At 43.4% G+C, this 24,243-nt stretch overlaps 1 protein-coding gene across 2 annotated transcripts in view; it reads right to left on the minus strand.

Moving 5' to 3' along the window:
- Nucleotides 1-24,243, minus strand: part of LOC140426986 (mothers against decapentaplegic homolog 5) — a 99,241-nt gene that overhangs the window by 20,368 nt on the left and 54,630 nt on the right. For both annotated transcript variants that reach the window (XM_072512341.1, XM_072512342.1), the window contains exons 2-3: nt 14,556-15,184; nt 6,081-6,332 (exon numbers count right to left, since the gene is read on the minus strand). In XM_072512341.1, the coding sequence (XP_072368442.1) occupies nt 6,081-6,332; nt 14,556-14,955 (652 nt within the window). In that variant the 5' untranslated portion in view covers nt 14,956-15,184. The remainder of the gene's footprint in view (nt 1-6,080; nt 6,333-14,555; nt 15,185-24,243) is intronic.

Consider the following 24,243-nt stretch of genomic DNA (forward strand, 5'->3'; position numbering starts at 1 on the left):
CCAAAAATGATCCACTCAGTTTAGAACAAAAAATTAAGTTTTTAAATAATTTACACACTTTGCAAACTGAAATCAACAAATGCCCATTCATTTAAAGATTCAAAATAAATGTTGAAGAATTAAAGCATATTGCAACAGGCATGTCTTGAAAGGTTGAATGGAGCAATCATATATATTACATTGGGACTGTGTTGGTCTCCCTGGCATATCAGTGTTTATTGTGGACCCTGGCATACTCAACATGCCTCATAAGGCACTGAGACGATTGCCAGCAATTCTAATTTAGTTAAATAAATATAAAGCAAAACTTCCCTTAAGCCAAATGATAATTTAATATAAAACACTCTGCAATCATATTCATGTTTAACAGCTGAACAAAGAAGAATCTTCTTTATACTTTCCACGACATGTTGCTGAACACACACACATCATAACAAATATCTCCAAATAAAAAGACATGCTAACCTACAGAATGAAATGTAGCTTTATCCAGACTATAACTGTACATATTTATGTATGCTCAGTGATGGTAGCAGAGAAACAAATATAATTTATTCCCATAAATTAAGCAAATGTGATAATCCATTAGGAAATAAAATATGACAGGGACAGACAAAAATAACCTTTCAACTAAGAAACCACGATAAAGGGTGAAAGAAGGTAGTAGAGAACAGTACAAGGGTTCAAAGTAGAACAGTAGGAGGAGGACACAAGCAAAATAAATCATTACGTGATTGGGTAACATCAAGGTTGGTTTTAAAACAGTTATGGTCCCCTGGGCTAGTAGGCAGGCAATTCCAGCCCCACTTAACCTGGAGTCACAACACAATTGAAATTAATAATTCTTAGAAAGACACCCAAAGTCTTTGGCCCTTGGCTGCCCAATGACTACAGTCACCAGGTTTGTAATTTTAAACATAATTAATAAAAATAACTATAATGAAATGTGCAGAAAATACAACAGGTTAACTATTATCTGATTCCTAAACCCCTCCCTTTAACTCATCCCCACCCTCTACACACACAAGACAGACAGACGAGAGAAAGTGAGCGAGAGAGGGCGAGGGTCCAGGACCTGACTGTCATTTCCTTGGTTCTCCAAAAATCATCTCACTTGGGTAGAATCCAATCACCATCTGTTGCCGAGCAGAATACGGCCTTTTGGCCATAAATTGGCCACTAGCCAACCAATCAAATTGAGTCCCACCGATCTCTTGGATGCCCAAAAGTCAGGGTTCTGCTGTTCGAAAACTAACACAGTGTACTCTTTTGGATCTTTTGAGTTCCTCACCGCCTCTGCTCGACTTAAAGATATATGTCCATTAAGCATCCAAGGATCAAAAATGATAATGGCAAAATAAAAGAAATGGGAAATAAGGGGATGAACAGAAAGGACACTGACAAAACTCTCTAAGAAACAAAGGAATTCCAGTTTGGGAGTCCTGTGAAAGTCACAAATGACATCCAATGTGATTTAAGATGCATATAAAAGTAACATCAACTAAGCAACAAAAACAAAAAGAGGCTGAAGAATACCAATTATCATCCAGAAATGCTCAGTGGATGACTCTTTGCAGTGGGTGGCATGGTAGATCAGCGGATAGCACTGTTGCTTCACAGCGCCGGGTTTGATTCCCGGCTTGGGTCACTGCCTGTGCGGAGTCTGCACGTTCTCCCCGTGTCTGCATGGGTTTCCTCCTGGTGCTCTGATTTCCCCCCACAGTCCAAAGATGTGCAGGTTAGGTGGATTGACCATGCTAAATTGCCCCATAGTGTCCAAAGGTTAGGTAGGATTACTGGGATAGGGTGGAGGTGTCGGCTTAAGTAGGGTGCTCTTTCAAGGGCCGGTGTAGACTCGCTGGGCCGAATGACCTCCTTCTGCACTGTAAATTCTATGATATGTCTACCGCCTGAGATCCTCACCATTACAAACTGTTCATCCAATTATATTCATTCACATGCCATCAAGAAGCATTTCAGTTGGGAACTTGCTTCAAGTCAAGTTGTTCTCATATAACTATGGCACATGCATCTACTCAACTGGGAGAAAAATTACCCAGGACAGGTTTAACTTGACCAATTACCATCCTGTCAGCCTACTCGCAATCAGCAGATGTCCACTGTTCTATCAAAAGCACTTATTTATCACTAACTAGCCCAAACATACACAAAACACTGTAGAGGTGAGAAGGGGTGATTGCCTTTAACATCAAGGCAGCATTTGACAGTGTGACAACAAAGAACCCTATTAATTGTAATGACAATGGATATCAGGGGGAAATGGCTGGAGTCAACCCTGGCACAAAGGAAAATAGTTGTGATTTTCTTGCAATCATCTCAGCCTCATGAGATCCTTGCAGCAGTTCCTCAGGGAAGCATTTTTGGTCAACTGTTCAGTTGTTTTGGTCTTTCCTCAATCATGAATTCAAACAGGCCGTTTGCTGATGACTGGTAAGTGTTCAGCTCTATTCATGATACCCCAGAAAATGAAGCAGTTCCATCTCCACCTGCACAAGACCTGGAAAACAGCCAGGTTTAGGCTGACACCCATTGTCAGACGACATTGGCCTCCAGCAAGAGAAAGCTTAATCACCTAGCCAACATTCAATGGCATTACCTTCCTCAAATCCTCAATCATCAACATCCAGGGGATGGTGCATTATTGAATAGAAACTCAACAGGATCAGCCACATAAACAATGTGGTTTCTAGCTCAAGTCAAAATCTACGCAATCTGCAGTGAGTAGCTCATCTTCCAATTCCCCATAGCCTCTCCACTATTTAACACAACAAGATAAAGATGCATGGCATTAAGGGTAAAGTAGTAGCATGGATAGAGGATTGGTTAATTAATCAAAAGCAAAGAGTGGGGATTAATGGGTGTTTCGCTGGCTGGCAATCAGTAGCTAGTGGTGTCCCTTAGGGATCAGTGTTGGGCCCACAATTGTTCACAATTTACATAGATGATTTGGAGTTGGGGACCAAGTGCAATGTGTCCAAGTTTGTATACGACACTATGATGAGTGATAAAGCAAAAAGTGTAGAGGATATTGGAAGTCTGCAGAGGGATTTGGATAGTTTGAGCGAATGGGCTAGGGTCTGGCAGATGGAATACAGTGTTGACAAATTTGAGGTTATCCATTTTGGTAGAAAAATGATAAAATATTAAAACATGCTGCTGTGCAGAGGGATCTGGGTGTCCTAGTGCATTCGCAAAAAGTTGGTTTACAGGTGGTTAAGAAGGCAAATGGAGTTTTGTCCTTCATTGCTAGAGGGATGGAGTTTAAGACTAGAGAGGTTATGCTGCAACTGTATACAGTGTTAGTGAAGCCACACCTGGAGTATTGTGTTCAGTTTGGGCCTCCTTATCTGAGAAAGGACGTACTGGTGCTGGAGGGTGTGCAGAGGAGATTCACTAGGTTAATCCCAGAGTTATGGGGATTGGATTAGGAGGAGAGGTGGAGTACACTGGGAATGTACTCGTTGGAATTTAGAAGGATGCGGGGGGGGGAATCTTATAGAAACATATAAAATTATGAAGGGAATAGATAGGATAGATGCAGAGAGGTTCTTTCCACTGGCAGGTGAAAGCAGAACTAGGGGGCATAGCCTCAAAATAAGGGAAAGCAGATTTAGGACTGAATTTAGGAGGAATTTCTTCACCCAAAGGGTTGTGAATCTATGGAATTCCCTGCCCAGTGAAGCAGTTGAGGCTCCTTCATTAAATGTTTTCAAGGTAAAGATGGATAATTTTTTGAAGAATAAAGGAATAAAGGGTTATGGTGTTCGGGCCGGAAAGTGGAGCTGAGTCCACAAAAGATCAGCCATAATCTCATTAAATGGCTTACTAGGCTCGAAGGGCCAGGTGGCCTACTCGGCTCCTAGTTCTTATGTTCTGAAAGTAATAAAATTCTCATGGCTGCTGCTGAGCTGCCAAAACCGGTTTCGCAGCATTTCTTTTTAAATACAGTGTCACAAGAAAGATAATAATTAGCTTTCATTGAAAAAACAAAGTCAGCAAGTAAAACAATAACACTGATGTTTCAAGCTCCGGCACGGAAATCTTAATGAGAGAACCAGAATTGTATGAACAAAAAATAAAACTAAATACACAGGGTGTGTAAACTGAGGGATCAGTTATGAACTGTGGTAAAATTGAAGTTAAAGGATTGATTTGATTCAACAGTGAAAAACATGCTGTAGGGAGTGCAGAACACAAGCTGAAAAAAGGTAAACTAATTACAGGCCATTACAAGCCCCCTGACTCCCATACCTATCTGGACTGCAGCTCACCGCACCCTGCACCCTACAAGGACTCCATCCTTTCTATCAGCTCCTTCGCCTCCGTCGCATTTGTTCCGATGATGCCACTTTCCAAGTGGTGCTTCGAAAATGTGTTCCTTCTTCCCCAACCATGATTTCCCACCTACAGTTGTTGACAGGGCCCTCAACAGCGTGCGGGCAATCTCCCGCGCCACTACCCTCTCCCCCAGAACAAAGATAGAGTCCCCGTCGTTGTCACATTTCACTCCACCAGCCTCTGTATGCAATCCTCCGCCATTTTCGCCAACTCCAGCATGATGCCATCACCAAACACGTCTTCCCTTCACTCCCTCTGTCAGCATTCCGTAGATACCGTTTCCTCGGAGATAATCTCCTCCACCATACCCTACACCTCTCCCATCATCCATGGCACCTTCTCAAGCAATTGCAGAAAGTGTAACACCTGCCCCTTTACCTCTTCCATGCTCAACATCCCAGGCCCAAAACACTCATTCCAGGTTAAACAGCGTTTCACTTGCACCTCTTTCAATTTGGTCTATTGCATTCGCTGCTCCCAATGTGGTCTCCTCTATGTCGGAGACACCAAACGTAGATTGGGTGATCGCTTTGTTGAGCACCTTCGGTCTGTACGCATCCAGGACCCTGACCTTCCTTTTGCTTGCCATTTTAAACACAAGACCCTGCTCCCATGTCCACACGTCTGTCCTTGGCCTGCTGTAATGTTCCAGTGAAGCACAATGCAAACTGGAGGAACAGCATCTCATCTTCCGGTTAGGCATGCTACAGCCTTCTGGTCTCAACATCGAATTCAACAACTTCAGATGATTAGCTTTACCCCACTTCGACCCCTTTGATTTTATTCCATTTCATTTTAACTGTATTTTACCTTTTATTTCTTTATATATCCCCTCCTATCTTATCCCCCTCTCTCCTTACCTTTTCTTCACATTGCTTTCCCCTTCCCCCTAAGTCTGTTACAGTTTATCCTCTGATTTTAATTTCTCTGCTGTTTGGCCTTTGACACCTTTTATTCTCTATGGAGGCTGCCATTGGCACTCTTTTCCCTTAGCTTCTGTGGCTATTAACACTCTTTTCCCTTGGTTTCTGTGGCTATGACTCATCTTTAATTCCCCCACCCCACAGTATAAATATCTCCCACTTTCTATGCCGTTTAGTTTTGACAAAGGGTCACCTGGACTCAAAACTTTAGCTCTTCTCTCTCCCTACCGATGCTGCCAGACCCGCTGAGATTGTCCAGCATTTTCTCTTTTAGTTTCAGATTCCAGCATCCGCAGTAATTTGCTTTTATTAAAGGTAAACTAATGTTGTTTCAACGATACCGGGGCTTTACAGAAGTTGGCAGCAGCATGGACCACAGCCCATTGCGTACATCATATCAAACTATATGCATGATAAAACTTGCATTTATAAAGCATTTTTAACATGGAGAAATTAGCAGATATAAAAATACATTTTCCTTCAAACCAAATCAAGCTAATTCCTATGGTGCCTGAATGAAGGAATTATTTTCAGGAAATTTGGTCAAGCTTCAACACAAGCATTCAAACTCAACTGAAATCCTAATAACAGTTGCATTTATGAAAAGAGCTTACTTGATATTGTTGTTTTTTTAAGTCAAATTTAACCCACAATTTTGAAGCAAACTAATGTTTAGTTCTCTCACCACCTAGTCCGTGCAGATTTCTTCTATTATTTTAATTTGCAGAATTGGTCTGCATTACTTTATAAAGAAATAAAGCAGTAAATTTTTAAAGAAGAAATTAATTTGGTCCTTACCTGGCATCTGGAAAGGACTGCTTGGCCCAGAACTGGCTGGAGAGCTGGGGTAGGTGGTGCTGGCAGGAGATGGAGGATATGGGCTATTTGGTGAAATAGGAAATGGATTGCTATTTGGTTGTTGGAAGGAATCTGGAAACGTGGCATTGTGTGGCATATGGGGTTCATTATGACTCAAATTCCTGAACTGGACGAGAAGGCTGTGCTGTGGGTTAAATTCACTGTGTCTTGGAACCAAAACCGGTGGCAGAACTAGAATTTTAAAAAAAGATAGGCATATTACGTGATAAGTGTTGACTATACATTTACCACAGTCGAGAAACATGCACATCTGATCATTTAGTTGACCAAAATGAAAAATATATTAACATTTGTATAAATGCAAAATACTTGAGACATTTGGTTCTTTTGTGTAACTGGCACGTTGAAACGTGATAAATTAGTGAGTACTTCAATCAAAATAATATGGTGGAGTGCACATCGATTCCAATTTATGCCTCAGATGCAGATTCATTGTGCTCATCAAGACAAACATCCGCACACTTTTTTATTATTTCTTCCTTTTTGCAGTTTCTTCGCTGCCTTTCCCTTTCAGCAACATCGCTGGTCCAATTTTAACATTGTACATAATCCTGGTCATGATTCACATATTTCCAGGAACTTGCTTAGATAAAACTTTATTTAATTAACTGTGGATAACCTTTGACCTTAAGCATATATTAAAAGTGTCAATACTGCTCGAGTTTAAATTCCCTTCAATTGTACCAGGCTTTAGGAACACTACCTTCCCCTCCATCCTCAATCAAACCTTCAAAAAAGCAGTATCCATTTAGACAGTGTGTGTTCTTTCCTTCCAAAGTTAAACTTGACTCAATGAGAATTTGAAACAATTCCTTGCAAGAATTGAAATTGATTTTTAAAGTAGTTGTTATATTTGTTCATAAAATATAGATCAGTTTGTTTCAATATTGCATATTGATGCATTGTAATCCATATTTCACTACAGGGTGTTCTACGGCTAGAGTTGGCAAAATCAAAAGTATAATGAAACCACTACTTAGAACACAACCGGAAAAATAAATGCAAACTTCAACGGTTTATGACAGAAAATCTTGTTGATTCTATTATTGGGAATCTTTGTATAGTTAGATAAAATTCATCTGAAATTCTAGTCATGTTAATAACCTATGATGAAGAAACAAGTTTAAAATTCTTTTTTAAAAATAGATCACAAGTTTCAGGAGTGGCAATGTGTTTATTCAGAACAGACCAATAGTGTAAATTTTTACAAGTCTCTGCAGGCAATGAGCTGATTTCCATCTAAATGACGACACAAATATTTGCTGATACCAGCAATAACGCCATTTTAATTAAACAATATAATTTTAAGTGTTTTTTTAAGAAACTGAAGCATTTATCGGTTAACATCTCATAGGCATTTATTACCATTACATGTGTTCCAACGGTTGGATTTCCTTCAAGCAGCCATTTGACATGGGGAGAGAAAAATTAAAGTTCAAACTGAGAAATAAATAGATTCCCTCGGTTTCGAGAATGCTCAATTTTATAGCCAGGGTCTGCAGAAACAACATTAAAGCCCAAAGTTACCAAGTCACCCGACATCTTGCCACAAGAAAAAATTTGTGACACACCCCTCCAACAGCTCACTATCATGGCAGGATTACTAATGACTTTTGCTGTATTCTAGTTGCTCCTCAAAGAATGTCCGACCGTGTAGTAAGGGCTTAAGGGCACATGTGTAATTCTGAATGGGTGAAGCTTGAATATTGGCACAGTACTAGCATCAGCTGCTCGTCTGGAAATGCATCTGAACATGACTAGAAACAGCATGACTTCGATATTCAAGAAGTCAACAACTTTGTCCAAAGATGAACCAGACAGAACACATTAAAACAAATAATTCTGGAAATACTATGGCCCAGATCTTCAGAGCAACTGCAATGATGATCAGAATGCCACTTCACTCATCTCATTGTCCCCCAACTTGACATTGCTGCGCATTTCTTCAGGGATCTTCCAATACAAGCCGTGAAAAAAATATGTGGCACAGCATCCATCAGGGAACTCCATCACAACAGTGCAGAATCGGGAAACGACAGGACACACACGTTTTCTCCAGCCGAATGGCGAGTTCAGGCTAATGACGAGTTCAGCCAAATGACAAATTCAAAGTCCAATTTTTATGGCAGTGAACTGAGCAGATGAATGGATAAGTCAGTGAACGAGTATGTGGGTGCAATCGGTAAATAGTTGCCGGGGAGGGGGGGGGGGGGGTGGTGGTGGTGCAGAAACAGGCTATTAACAAAGATTCTGCTTCCACTGTCCTTTGAGGAAGGGAGCTCCACTCACGACCCTCAGGAAAAAAATTCTCCTCATCTCCATATTAAATTAGTGCCTTTTATTTTTAAACCGTGACTCCTAGTTCTAGATTCTGCCACACGAGGAAACAGCAGTTAGCACTGCTGCCTACGGCACCGAGGACCCGGGTTCGATCCTGGCACCGGGTCACTATCCATGTGGAGTTTGCACATTCTCCCCGTGTCTGCGTGGGTTTCAACCCCACAACCCAAAGATATGCAGGTCAGGTGGATTGGCCAGGCTAAATTTCCCCTTAATTGGAAAAAAAATAATTGGGCACTCTAAATTTATAAAAAGGTTTCATATATTCACTGACACCATCCAGTTGTACATCATCAATATCTCCCTTGATGCTCCATTATTGCTAAAATTATTAGACTGCTTACCCAACATCCAGTACTGGATAAGCAGAACTTTCCCCCAGTTAAATACTGGGAAAACTGAAGTCATTGTTTTTGGTCCCCATCCCAAGCTCCTTTCCCCAACTACGAATACCATCCCTCTCCCCGCAAACAGTCTAAGATTAAGCCCGTCTGTTCGCAACTTGGGTGTCACATTTGATCCCGAGATGAACTTCCAAGCTCATATTTGTGCCACCTCGAAGATCACCTATTTAATTCCGTAACATAGTTCGACTTCACCCGTTTCAGCTCATCTCTTGCTGAATTCCTCATCGTCATCACCTCTAGACTTGACGATTCCAAAGCACTCTTGGCTGGTCTCCCCCATTCTACCCTTTGTAAACATGAACTCATCTAAAACTATGCCGCCTGTGTCTTAACTTGCAGTAAGTCTCATTCCCTTAGTGTGTTTGCTGATCTACAATGGCTCACATTCAAGAAATTTCTTTTTAACGTATTTTATTACAAACGTATATAAAAAAAGTTACAACACAAACAATCCGGGAAACAGACTTCCCAATAATTAACTATACAGTTTGTACAATTGTTTCCCCCCTTTTCACACCCCCACCCACGACAAACAACTCTTCAAACATAGTCACGACTATCCCCCACCTTGTCTCATACCCCTCTGCTGAACCCCTGAGCTCGTACATGTTAGGTGAATTGGACATTCCAAATTCTCCCTCAGTGTACCCGAACAGGTGCCGGAGTGTGGCGAAGGAGGGGATTTTCTCAGTAACTTCATTGCAGTGATAATGTAAGCCTACTTGTGACAATAATAAAGATTATTATTATTACTTTTGCCACTCCTGAAACTTGAGATTTATTTTTTCCAGCCGCAGGTAGTCATACAAGTCACCCAACCAGGCCGCTACACCCAGAGGCGCTGCTGACCGCCACTCCAGTAAGATTCGTCACCAAGCAATCAGAGAGGAGAAGGTCACAGCATCAGCCTTCCTCCTCTCCATGAGCCCCGGCTTCTCCGAGACCTCAAATATCACCACCAAAGGATCCGGCTCCACCTCCTCCCCCACTATCCTCGACAGGGCCGCAAACACACCTGCCCAGAATCTCTCCAACTTTTCGCAGCCCCAGAACATGAGCGCGTCATTCGCTGACCCCCCGCCCACACCTCTCACACTCATCTGCCACCCCCTGGAAGAACCCACTCATTCCTGCCCGAGTCATACGTACCCTGTACAACCTTAAACTGTATCAGGCTCATCCTTGCGCACGAGGTCATGTTTACCCTGCGCAGTGACTCACCCATATTCCCCAATTGATCTCCCCTCCAAACTCCACTTCCCATTTTTCTTTAATCTCACCACCCGCTCACCTCCCTGCTCTCCCAGCCACCTGTATATATCCGCAATTCTACCCTCCCCTTCCACATCCGGAAGCAGCAGTCGCTCCAGCAGGGTGTACCTCGGCGACCGAGGGAACTCCTTCCAAACCTTCCGCACAAGGTCCCTTATCTGCAGGAGCTCTACCCTCTCCCTCAGATCCTCCAAACTGGCAAACCCTTCCTCCAGGTACAAATCCACCACCTTGACCAGCCCCACTTCCCTCCACCTCCTATACATGCCATCCATCCCGACCGGCTCAAACCCATGATTCTAACACAGCAGCGTTCACACCGACATCCCCCTCCATCCTAAAATACCTCCTTAACTGGTTCCAAATCTTCACCGTGGACTGCACCACCGGGCACCCTGAATACCTACTCGGTGCCATTGGCAACGCTGCCTCGTGTGTACCGGCAGCACCTGTCATTCGAGAACCTGCCAGACTGGCCATGCCATCGATGACTCCAGCTGACCAGGGGGACTGTACAGCATATCTGCCGGATTACGGCACACCTGGAACTGCAGGGTTTTGTGGGAGGACACCCATTCCTAATGGCTGTCACGGTGACGGTCGCCCTGAATCTTTACGCCACAGGATTCTTCCAGGCGCCGAGTGGGAACCTGTCTGGGATCTCGCAGACCTTGATGCACGAGTGCAACCACGCCGTCACAGAGGCCCTATATGCCTCGTCGGCACAACATATCGCCCACCAGGATGTCCAGGCAGCAGGGTTCGCCACCATTACCGGGATTCGCTAGGCCCAGGGGATTATTGATGGGATGCATGTCCCCCTACAATGACTGGCACATGACGGGCCAGTCTTCACGAACCGAAAGGGGTTCCACTCGATGAACATGCAGCTAGTGGTGTGACCATGAATTGCACATTATGCACGCCTGTGCCCAATACCCGGACAGTGTGCATGATGCCTCAACGATTCTCAACATCTTCGTGGCACAGTCCCTGGGTGAGGGGTTGGCTCACGGGTGACAGGAGTTATCCACTGCGGTTGTGGCTGATAACATCTATCCAGAAGCCACAGATCAACAAGGAGGCTCGCTACAATGACATCCATGCAGCGACCAGGTGCATGATCGAGTGGTGCATCGGCATCCTGAAGATGCGGTTCACGTACCTGGGCACTCTGGAGGGACCCTTCAGTATAATGCCAGGAGAGTATCCCACATCGTGGTGGCCTGCTGCGCCTTCCGCAACATCGCGCAGCAAACAGTGCGATGCGCTGGAGGAGGATGAATGCCAGACCTCGTCCGACAGGGAGGATGCGGGGGACGGCCAGGATGGGCAGGGACAGGAAGCCTGGGCAGGCACAGGAGGCCGCATGAGACGCTCTAATCATCTCCAGGTTCACCGACTAGGCGGCCTGCCCGACGGCACGAAAATCCCATTCCACCACACCACACCACCCACGGACCAACCCCTCCCATGACTACCCTCCGTGCACCACCATCCCCACCCCAACCCCTCCGAGATTCCTACCTGCCTCATTAAGGTGTGGGCTCTGGGTTGACAGTAACAGCAGGTCTGGTCCAAGGGATGGAGGATGATGATGATCTCCAACCTCTCTGCAGCCAACCCAGCCCATCCCTCGCACCCTTCTGAAAAAAACGAGGCAGTTTGGAACTTTTGGGCACAGGTATTTATTGTGAACATGACAGGTGAATATCTCTAAAACAGTTTGTGCCCTAGCCCCTAACACTATCCTGTGCCCTGCACCCATGCCAACTTAACTGGTGTCTACCTTTCTGGCCTCTGGACCCCAACGCTACACCCAAGTGGATCCCCAGGCGGTACATCAAGAGTCAAACCGCCTGCTGAGATATGCGCCCTGTGACCTGGGTCCCGTTTGACGGCCATCCTCTGGAGCAACAGGGCCTGAATGGGCCCAGCATTCACTCGGGAGTTCAAGGTGGCATGGTGCAACCCTGTTCAGCCGGTTGTCCACCAGATGCACCAGGGACAGGAAAGAAGGGGAAAGAGAGGAAGAGTCCAAGGCTCTGTGGCGTTTCCAGCATCTCCCCTGCGGGAGTCACCAGCATGAGCCCCATCACCTCCTCCTCCCTCGGGGTGCCCGGTGACCTTGAGCTACTCCTTAGGACATGGGCGCAACCAGAGCAAACTCCTGGGGCTCCCCGTCTCCTGACGCTGACAGTCCTGGAGGCCTGCTCTCATCTTGGCCAGTGTCTCCATGCTCGCAGCTATGGAGCACAGGGACTGTGCCACGTCCCTCTGGAACTGGCTCATGTCAGTTATCGCCCAGGCAATGCCTTTGACGCCCACAGCCATAACCGTTGTGACTGGGCAAAGCTCTGGAGTGCCGACGCAATGTCCTGGTACATAGCTGCCTGTGACAGGACAACCCTGCCCTGGTGCCTCGGCCTACACATTGCCACAGGCCTTGAACATCCTGACCCATGGCCGATACCTTCACCTCCAAGGCGTCCACCACGGACGCCACCTGTGCGGTGTTGGCATGGGTGGCACCTATGGCCGGCACCGCCTCCTGCCGCTGCAAGCGGTTGGGCTCCTGCAACTGCACCTGCAGACGCTGGATGGTTGCTGACAACCCCTCATGTAGTCTCTGGGTCTGTATCTGCATCTCCATCATTGATCAGACAGTCTTTTCCAGAAGCCCGAGACCCGTCTGGGTGGCAGCTAGTCCCTGGGGTCGGGCCACCCTCCGACCATCCACCCCTCAGGGATTCCTACCTCCACCTGATGTACCGCTGCACGTGTGTGGTGCACACCAGATAGTGTCCCAGGAGCCTTCCTCCACTGCTGTCCGGTCCTGGCGGTGGCACTCAGCCTCTACCGCCCAAGCCCAGGCCCAGTACACGGTGACGGGTGGCAGACTCCGTCCTACCCCCTGGAAAAGGGTTGCTCTCCTCTCCTCCAAGGCGTCCAGCAGGGTCTCCCGCTCTGTGTCCGCAAACTGGGGTGCCGCTCTCAGTGTTGCCATCTTGTTGGCTTGGATGAATGCGGGTTGGGAGTGGAGTGCTAATACGTGGCTGCAACTTGTCAACCTCTCGAGTTCCAATCCCGACCCCGGTGAATCGGACGTTGTTTTTCATTGGAATCAATCGAGTTCCACGTGGCGCTGGTGCTAGCCCATTAACAGATCATGAATTGCCCCAGGACCAGCGCCAATTTAGTTGTTGTGGAAGTCCAACGTCAGTCCCAGCGTCAACACTTAGTTTCTACAACGGAGAATCCCACCCATTGTCCCTTCAATTGGGCCTGGTTATGTGGCATCTAAAGCCTGCAAAGCAGATGAATCAACCATTTTTCACCCACATGAAGAATTTTCCTACGTATGTCATTAGATAATCCTCAAAGCAAGAACCATGGGCAATACTCTACAATCCAAACTGACATTCCCCCAAAACAGCAACAGCACCCGAGCTGAAATCAAATAATTTTGCAAAGACCAGGACCAAACACAAGACTGTACTGATTTGTATGATCCAGAGCCACTTGTATTATGCATTTTCCTGCTGGAGCTTCATGAAAGCCAAGGGGTTCACCATTTACATGCAATATGTCAACGATGTTCATATATCGCAGCACGGTAGCACAAGTGGATAGCACTGTGGTTTCACAGCGCCAGGGTCCCAGGTTCAATTCCCCGCTGGGTCACTGTCTGTGCAGAGTCTGCACGTTCTCCCAGTGTCTGCATGGGTTTCCTCGGAGTGCTCCGGTTTCCTCCCACAGTCCAAAGACGTGCAAGTTAGGTAGACTGGCCATGATAAATTGCCCTTAGTGACCAACAAGGTTAGGAAGGGCTATTGGGTTAGGGTGGATGTGAGGGCTTAAGTGGGTTGGTGCAGTCTCGATGGGCCAAATGGCCTCCTTCTTCACTGTATGTTCTATATATATGGAATTGGATTATTCTCACTAATTGATGCGCAATGGCAAGTTACCGAGTGCATGTGTGATATTTGCACAAAGGAAAATATATGCAAATTTTAAACCAATTTTACAAACAATACAAAAATATGGGACATACATTTGCTTACTTTTCCAAGGATCTTTTCAAGTGTATCATACTTGGTCCTTATTCCTAAAATTGCTAGAATTCTAAAATGTGCTGTATGACGACATTGGATAAACAGATTGGAGGGGACAAAGCTTTTTTTAAATAATCAAACTTGCACCATTGAACACTGGAAATTCCATTTTCTTCAAAAAAAACTAAGATCAAAATAAACAGTTATAAAATAGTCTTCTAAGCCATCTCATTCCACTGCCAGGTAATGCGGCAATGCTACAAATTTAATCTTAATTAACCAAAATGTATTAGAAATTGTAGTATATTTTAAATACATACCAGGACTTTCCACTCGCTTATAATGATACGGATTGATACAAACTTCCTTCTGCTTCGATCCAAATGGAAATTCACAAACGTCTAATGGCTTCAGCTCATGATGACTTTGAAGGTCTGGCCAGCGCCACACACGGCAGTAAATAACATGAGGCAGGCCTTTCCTGTGCGATACCTGAAGTCGTCCATCTAAAGATCGTGGGATGGTAACACATCTGCTGGGCTGACCTGGGCTGCTCAATGCCTTTTCCAAATCCTCCATGGCCCCTTTTTTCTTTTTCAACTTTTTTACTAGAGCGTCAACCGCTTTCTCTGCCCATTTCTCTTCTTCATCCCCTTGTTTCCAGCCCAACAGGCGTTTTACAGCTGGGCTGGTAAATGAGAACAAGCTTGCCATCGTCATTGTGAAAAAATTAATGGCACAAATACAAGCATGCAGGAGTTTGTTTCCAGAGCAAGGTCAGCAGCTGCAAACAGCAATGAACTGATTCAAAAGGAAACCTCAAACCTATGAAGTTGCATGAGCAAGTATTCTTTCTTTCAGCAGTCACAATTGTCTTTGTATCAGCTTACAAATTAAAATCATGACATCCTAGTCTTGGCCTTCAGACCGCTTCCTCAGCCTACAGCACCTGTAAATAAAAAGTCCATCTGTAAGTATGTCAAATGGCAAAATAAATTGTTGAGTTAGACTGAAAAAATAAACAAAGATCAAATGCACTTAATAGATACTAAGCATTACTTTCAACAACCACCTGCAAGCAGCTAGATATTATAGAATTCCATAACACTTCCCAAAATAAGACTTCAGAGAAGCAGACGGCTACATGGAAAGCCATCCACTTGAGTTTTGATTACCTCATGTTCAAAGTGAAGACTGTCTTGCAAGTCTGGGATTTTGCTTCAATTTAGTTGTTGTAACACATTGTGTTTTAGATCAAAAGAAAATGGACACAAATCTTACCAATGCTTGATTTATTAAAACTTATGATAAGTTTTGGTTCTTTCCTAAGTTACTTCACACTACATTAAAATGTCAGACAGATGATATAGATGATATACAGTCTACATGAACATTGCCAAGTAAAATGATACAGGGTCCCCAAAGTAAATACAAATTCTTTCACTGACATCACCCATATGCTCACAAATATTATTATTATTTTTTTTTTTTTAAAACATTGAAGAACCCACCATTATCCAAGCGCCATGTCAGCAAACACAAGGCTTTCCTAACTAGGTACGTAGAATACTTGGAAATTATTTCCTTTAAAATAGCACTCACTGATCTGTCCAGTATTTAATAATTCCATGTTGTTACAAACCCTGCAACCGTATGTCCTGCAGTGGCCAACGGGTGATTTTTAAAAAGTTTTTTTTGAGTGTTTGAAATCCCAATGTCGGATGTAATCTTTCAAAATGTGAGATCCAACTCAAACCAGGAATTGTTATCTTGGAGACATGTGAAGGTGGCAGAAACAAAGGGATAAAAGCTACAAAAAAATCTAATGGAACAGAAAAATAATGGTGATGGGGTGGTGACAATGAGCTGCCAAAATAGAAATGTAAAATGACAATTCCCTTTAAAAATGCTCTCTCTATAAAAGGAATAGGGATTTCGGTAATTCAAGAACACAACAAGCTTTCCACAGAGGGGGTGGAACAAACGATAGTTACCTCCTCTTTGGTCAAGCATGGTGGTAATGTTAATCAAAAAAAATGTTATAGTTTCTTTAGAAAAGCCCTTCTTGGAGAAGGCCGTTACTTAAAAACAGGAGCGGGAGGAGGCCATTCAGCCCTTCGAGCCTGCTCTGCCATTCATTGGTTGATCATTATTAGCCTGTTCCTGCTCTCCCCCCCCCCCCAACAATGTCCTTTGATCCCATTAGCCCCACGAGCTATATCTAACTCCTTCTTGAAACATACAATCGTTTGGCCTCAACTGCTTTCCGCGGTAGAGAACTCCACTGGCTCAGCATTCTCTGGGTGAAGAAATGTCTCATTTCAGTCTGAAATTATTTACCCTATATCCTCAGTCTGTGACCCCCTGGTTCTTGAGCCCCCCGCAATTAGGAACACCCTTCCTGCAGCTACCCTGATTAGTCCGAATTGAATTATGTAGATTTAGGGCGGCACAGCGGTTATCACTGCTGTCTTCTGGCACCAAGGACCCGGGATCGATCCCAGCCCCGGGTCACTGTCCACATGGAGTTTGCACATTCTCCTCGTGTCTGCGTGTCTCACCCCCACAACCCAAAGAGGTGCAGGGTAGATGGACTGGCGACGCTTAATTGGCCCTTAATTGGAAAAAAAATTTTAAATCATTATTTAGATTTATATGAGACCCTCCCCACACCCCTCATTCTACTGAACTCCAGCGAATATAATCCTAACTGACTCAATCTCTCCTCATAAGTCAGTCCCACCATCCCAGGAATCAGTCTGACAAACCTTCATTGCACTCCCTTTATGACAAGAAAATCCTTCCTCTAATGAGACCAAAACTGAACACAATATCCCAGGCCCCGTATAACTGCAGCAAGACATCCCTGCTTGTGTACTTTAATCCTCACCCTTTGGAGGCCAACATACTATTTACCTTCTTCACCGTCCGCTCAATAAATCAAATAGCTGGAAGACAAGAGAATATGTAAGCATGCCCCAAATTAGTCCAATTGATCATGGGTGGAGAATTACATTAGACCCTACAGTAGAAGGTTTTCAGCTTCAAGTGCCCATTCTCAGTGAACTACAATTGACTATAAAGATCTTCCAACCGAGGAAGCCCCACATGGTAGTTCTCCAAGGCCCTACATCCATTGAAACTTTTATTCTGTACTTGAGGCAACCTACCTTCCCAGACATTGGGTCCAGCATAAACAACCTTAATACAAGAGAAAGGCAAGAACCCCACCCAGCCAATATCATATACCTCAAATCGTTCAACTATGACTAAAATACAGGCCAAAATCCCACCTTCCAGTTGTCATATGAGAGTACCTTTAAGAAATGGGTGTTTATCAGTGATGTCAGAGTGTGGGTGGAACTGGGCTGTCTGTCAGCTTTTTACTTTCGTTTTAGGCTGTTTGCTGCAGTGTGTTTTCGTTTCGTTTTCCGTGTTGGCGCTGAAGCCAGACAAAGCAGGTGTACTGCTGTTCTCTCTGCCATGAAAAGACTATCTCTTGATCATTTGGTGAATTTAGAATTATAAATGTTCTCAGTAGTGAATGTAAACCTAACGTGCTTCTGTTAAACGGTGTTTCTTTTGTCTTCTGGATGTTGTTTGGGAAGGTATTAAGAATTACTTAGTGTTGTATTCTTTGGGGTTCTCTAAACCCTGGCCCATAACAAATTGGGGGTTCGAGGGGGATAAAAGTCTATCTATTGGATTGGCTTAGTGAACTTAAAGACAGTGAGGGGTGAGCATATTGTGGTTGCTTTTCAGGTGTGGTATTCTAGTTTAAGTAGGGAATGTGTTGTGGACAATGGCTCTTTCAGAGGCTCTGAAGTTTTTGGGGGTGGAGACGGTCACGCAGTACATTACGGACAGAGACTAAAAGCAAACGGTTAGATTTGGCAAAAACATTGCAGTTAAAATTACCTGACAAAATGCGAAAAGATGAGGTCATTATGGCAGTGACTAAGCATTTAAAGTTGCCTGAGATACAGTTTGACTCATTGGAAATGGCAAAAATTCAGTTACAAATTAAACAAATGGAACACGAGAAAGAAAATGGCAGAAATGGCAGATGATTATGAATTAGTTCATAAATCAAAGCTTGGTTTCCGACATCAGTTTCAGCCTGTGAGGGATAGAAACTGGGGACATGAGAAATACTCAAGTGGTAAAGGTAAAAATGATCTGATGGGAGATAATAAGGAGTGTACCTCAGATTAAAAAAGAAATCCAGAGGCAGCATGGTGGCGCAGTGGGTAGCACTGCTGCCTCACGGTGCTGAGGTCCCAGGTTCGATCCCGGCTCTGGGTCACTGTCCGTGTGGAGTTTGCACATTCTCCCCGTGTTTGCGTGGTTTCGCCCCCACAACCCAAAGATGTGCAGGGTATGTGGATTGGACATGTTAAATGCCCCTTAATTGGAAAAAAATTGGGTACTCCAATTTTTTATTTATTTTTTTTTTAATCCAGGAGGGTGGAAAAGAAATGAAAAGTTTCAAATGTTTTCACTGTAATGAACTAGGCCATGTAGAGTCACAATGTTGGTGGTTGAAGAAAAGCACTGGGAAGGCTGATGTGGTAAAACAGGATAAGACAGTGGGGTTTGTTAGAGTGGTAAAGCCCAAGTGAAGCGAAGGAGGTGCAAAAGATTGTACAGCCTGATCAAGAGGTGATTGATAAGAAGGTGTCAGATCTCTGTAAAGAATTTACTTGTGTGGGTAAAGTTTACTCATGTGTATCAGGAGGACTAGGTAAAGAAGTCACAATTTTAAGAGATCCGGGAGCTAGTCAATCTTTAATGGTAAGAGATGAGGAGTTATGTAGTTTGGGAAGAATGCTGCCAGAAAAGGTGGCAATATGTGGAATTCAGGGTGAGAGGAGTAGTGTTCAATTATATAAGGTAAGGTTGGAAAGTCCAGTGAAGAGTGGTGAAGTGCTAGTAGGAGTAATAGAGAAACTATCTTGTCCAGGATTACAGTTTATCTTGGGTAATGATATAGCTGGATCGCAGGTGGGAGTGATGCCGACTGTGGTTGATAAGCCAGTGCAAAATCAGATAACTGAAGTGTTGAAGGACGAATATCCTGGGATTTTTCCGAATTGTGTAGTAACAAGGTCGCAAAGTCACAGGTTAAGACAAGAGGAGAAATCAAAGAGTGAAGATGAAATTGAAGTGCAATTATCAGAAGCGATTTTTGATCAGATGGTTGAAAAAGAACAAGAACAGGTGGAGGATGAGGCGGATATTTTTAGTTTAGGAAAATTGGCAGAGTTACAACAGAAAGATGTAGAAATAAAACGGATGTATCAGAAAAGCATACACGGAAGAGGAATCGGAGTGTATACCAGAGTGTTATTACTGTAAAAGTGGTGTCTTGATGAGAAAATGGAGACCTTTACATATGCAAGCGGATGAAAGGTGAGCAGAAGCTCACCTAAGTAGTATTGCCGGTAGGGTATAGAAAGGAGGTGTTGTGAGTTGCACATGAGGTACCAGTGGGAGGTCATTTGGGAATAAGGAAAACTCAAGCTAAAATCCAGAAACATTTTTATTGGCCTGGACTACATAAAAATGCCGTTAAATTTTGTCAATCATGTCAAGTGATAGGGAAGCCTCAAGCAGTGATAAAACCAGTGCCCTTAATACCCATTCCAGCATTTGAGGAACCTTTTACAAGAGTCCTAATTGATTGCGTAGGACCGCTTCCCAAAACAAAAAGTGGGAATCAATATCTTTTGACGATAATGGATGTGTCTACTAGGTTTCCAGAGGCCATTCCCGTACGTAATATTACAGCTAAAAAGATTGTGGAGGAGTTACTTAAATTCTTTACTAGATGTGGACTACCCACAGAAATACAATCGGATCAAGGATCGAATTTTACCTCAAGGTTATTCAAAGAGGTTATGGATAGCTTAGGAATAAAACAATTTAAATCAACTGCGTACCATCCAGAATCGCAGGGAGCGTTAGAAAGGTGGCATCAGACATTAAAAACAATGTTGAGGGCTTATTGTCAAGATTATCCAGAGGATTGGAATAAAGGAATTCCATTCGTACTGTTTGCAATTAGGGATGCACCTAATGAGTCAACCAAATTCAATCCTTTTGAATTAATTTTTGGTCATGAGGTAAGAGGACCACTTAATTGATTAAGGAAAAATTGGTGAGCGAGAAATCAGAACTTACATTATTGGATTACGTGTCAAATTTTAGGGAAAGATTAAATAGAGCAGGTAAATTTTAGCCTTTAAGCAAAATTTGTTTAGAAACAGAATAATATCTTCTATCATCATTCGATCAAACCAACTTAATGGAAAATGTACTGCAGAATTTATTGGGAGTTGTACAGATTTACAATTATCTTAACCGTATTCTTTAAGTAACTTATGTTCCTATTGTGTCATTGCAATTCGTTACCAAACGCAACAATATACAACAAATTAACTCTGAACTCGTAGGCCTTCATTTTTATTAGTTTGGATTCTAACGGTGATTAGTTTTAGATTCAATGTTTTGCACTCTGCGGAACACATTCTCAAGAAACAATAATGCAGTACATCTACAGGTCACTAATTTAAGGGAGGGTGTTATGGTGATAAGAAGGAAGCAATGTGCCGTGCCACTGTGTTGATAAGCAATGGTAAATTCTGATCCAGATTCCCTTGTGAATGGTTGAACAAGTATGAACAATTAAAAGCTGGCAGAAGGCACATGTGGAACTTGGCAAGAGGATGTCTGCTGTAAAGATGTTTCCTTTGTTGTTGCTCGAGCTGACAAACAACATTGTTCCCACAATTAACATCCTTACCTTTTTATCAGCTGTTCAGTAGTTTTGAATAAAAAGGCTGATAATGTTCCCACATTCAGCTGTGTCACGTGAATTGCAAACAAGGCTATATCGCAAACTCTATTTTTTAAAAAAGATTTAATGCTGCCTTAATACCAAAAACCACACACAGCTATTTTACAATATATGGGTGAACCTGGAGTTTAGACCATGCTGGAGTTCAGTTAATCATCACTTCCTTCCTAAACTCCCTCCACCTACAGAGTTCATCACAAGGGGGAACAAGTCTTTCACAGCCTGGGATTGTTCCAAAGCTATTGATAGTCAATGAACTATTCTGATTTATGGTCACTGTTGTATAGGCAATTTACAAAGATTTTACAAATAGCTTGAGGTAATTGACCAATGACAGGAAGGATAATTGGAATTCTTACCCAAAATATAATAGAAAATATCTAGAAAAGAAAAATATAATTACCTGCATAAAGTTCCAAACAGAGGACTACAGCACTCCTTGAAGCAACATCAAGGGCTGACAATGGTAATGTAGTAGATTAAATATATTGCATCACGTGGCAGACTCATGAATAAGGTCAGAGCATGTGAAGTCAGGAGACAGGTGGTATAACGGAGAACAAGCTGGCTACAAAAAAAAGAGTCCAGAGTTGGGGGTTTTATGCAGAGGGGGATGGTTTTGTTTTGGAGGCAAAGGTAGTTATTCCGCTTGCAAAAAGGTGGGAAGTGGTGTTTCACAAGAATTGGTACATAAATGATGGGGTTCAGGAATCCTCTTAAATGCATCTCTGCTAGATCTCAATATTGAGTTCCACATTCTACCCACTCTAAATTCAGCAGGGGATATTGGTGACAATATTCTATTCATGGCTCCAAATTCTGGTCTCCCCTGAAAGTGGAAACATCTACTCTGTGACTATCCTATCAACAAATCGTGTTATAATCTTAAATCAAGTCAGCTACTCAATTTATTTCCTGGAGAAAAGAGCAATAGTCTGTTCCATTTTTTCTTACCAATATAATTTCTCAGCTCTGCTATCATGATGGTAAATCTTTTTGACATATTCTCCAGTGTTTCTATATCTTTATATATACAATTATACAAATCACAAAGTAACTACATGGGGTAATAAGCCCTGGAAACAAAAGCAAACAAGGAACTAGGGTTCATTTTCAGAAGACTATCATTGAAAAAGTTGTGTTAAGCTTGTCGGGCGGCATGGTGGCACAATGGTTAGCACTGCTGCCTCACAGCGCCTGGGAACCGGGTTCAATTCCAGCCTTGAGTGACTGTGTGGAGCTTGCACATTCTCCCCAAGTCTGTGTGGGTTTTCTCCAGTGCTCCGGTTTCCTCCCACGGTCCAAAGATCTGCAGGTTAGGTGGATTGGCCATGCTAAAATTTCCCCTTAATGTCCAAAGATGTGCAGGTAATGTGGGGTTATGGGGATGGGACAGGGGAGTGGGGCCTAGGTAGGGTGCTCTTTCAGGGGGTCGGTGCAGACGCAATGGGACAAATGGCCTCCTTCTGCACTGCAGGGATTCTATGGATTGTATAAATCCTTGGTTAGATCACACTTAGACTATTGTGTACAACTCTGATCTGAATATAACAAAAAGGATATAGAAGCACAAGGAAATATGCAAAAAAAAATTACTACAACAATACCTGAACTGAAGTTACACCTTCAGGAAAGATTAAAGAGGCTTCTGCTCTTTTCTGTAGAAAAGAGAAGACTGAGGGGTGGTGAGCTGATACATAAACATGCTATGTTGCCACTTAGTGACCAGAATTTGGGATTATAAATATATGAATTATTAATACATCTAATGAGGAATTTAGGAGAGAAGTCTTCACCCAGAGTGCTTAGAATGTAGGACACATAACAAGTAATTGAGGCAATTACCATACATTTGTGTTCAAGGGGAAGCTAAATAAACAAAAGGATGAAAGGAATTGAAAGATATGTAGATAAATAGGATTGGATGTAGCAGGGTGGAGGGTGGCTTATAAACAGCCTTTTGGACCAAATTACCTGTTTTTGGTACTGTAAAACCATGCACACCCACCGAATAATCTGTTTTTGATGGTGTTGGGTGAGGGATATGTTGGCCTGGACACCAGGAAAATCTCTACTACAAATTGTACTGTGGGAATGTGTGTCTATGCGAGAAGACAAACGGGTCTCAGTTTAACATTACTGACAGGATGTTCCAAAGTATCAAAATGTAGGTTATATAGAATAGAATCAAAGAAGTTTACAGCATGGAAACAGGCCCTTCGGCCCAACCAGTCCATGCCGCCCAGTTTTTAACCATTAAGCTAGTCCCAGTTGTCCGCACTTGGCCCATAACCCTCTATACCCATCTTACCCATGTAACTATCTAAATGCTTTTTAAAAGACACAATTGTACCCGCCTCTACTACTACCTCTGGCAGCACATTCCAGACACTCACTACCCTCGGAGTGAAGAAATTGCCCCTCTGGGCCCTTCTGAATCTCTCCCCTCTCACCTTAAACCCATGCCCTCTAGTTTTAGACTCCCCTACCTTTGGGAAAAGATGTTGACTATCTACCTTATCTCTGCCCCTCATTATTTTATAGACCTCTATAAGATCACCCCTAAGCCTCCTACGCTCCAGGGAAAAAAGTCCCAGTCTATCCAGCCTCTCCTTATAACTCGAACCATCAAGTCCCGGTAACATCCTAGTAAATCTTTTCTGCACTCTTTCTAGTTTAATAATATCCTTTCTATAATAGGGTGACCAGAACTGCACCCAGTATTCCAAGTGTGGCCGTACCAATGTCTTGTACAACTTCAACAAGACGTCCCAACTCCTGTATTCAATGTTCTGACCAATGAAACCAAGCATGCCGAATGCCTTCTTCACCACCCTGTCCACCTGCGACTTCACCTTCAAGGAGCTATGAACCTGTACTCCTAGATCTCTTTGTTCTATAACTCATGTATATATGATCAACTTAGAAACAGACTTTCTAACTCAGAGGTGGCTGCTACTGGAATCTGTATTCAACAGAAGTGTACCTGTCTGCACACTTAGCACTACAAGCAATTTTGATTCTACATTGCTGCTGAACTTGGAAATGTAAACCACATACAATACAAACTCCAGAGCGGAGAGAGACAGGCCATCATCACTTCATGCCCCGATGTTGGATTCAGGTTGTATTACTACAGCTGTAGTATG

Source organism: Scyliorhinus torazame, chromosome 7, assembly GCF_047496885.1.
Source record: "Scyliorhinus torazame isolate Kashiwa2021f chromosome 7, sScyTor2.1, whole genome shotgun sequence".
Classification (NCBI taxonomy): Eukaryota; Metazoa; Chordata; class Chondrichthyes; order Carcharhiniformes; family Scyliorhinidae; genus Scyliorhinus; species Scyliorhinus torazame.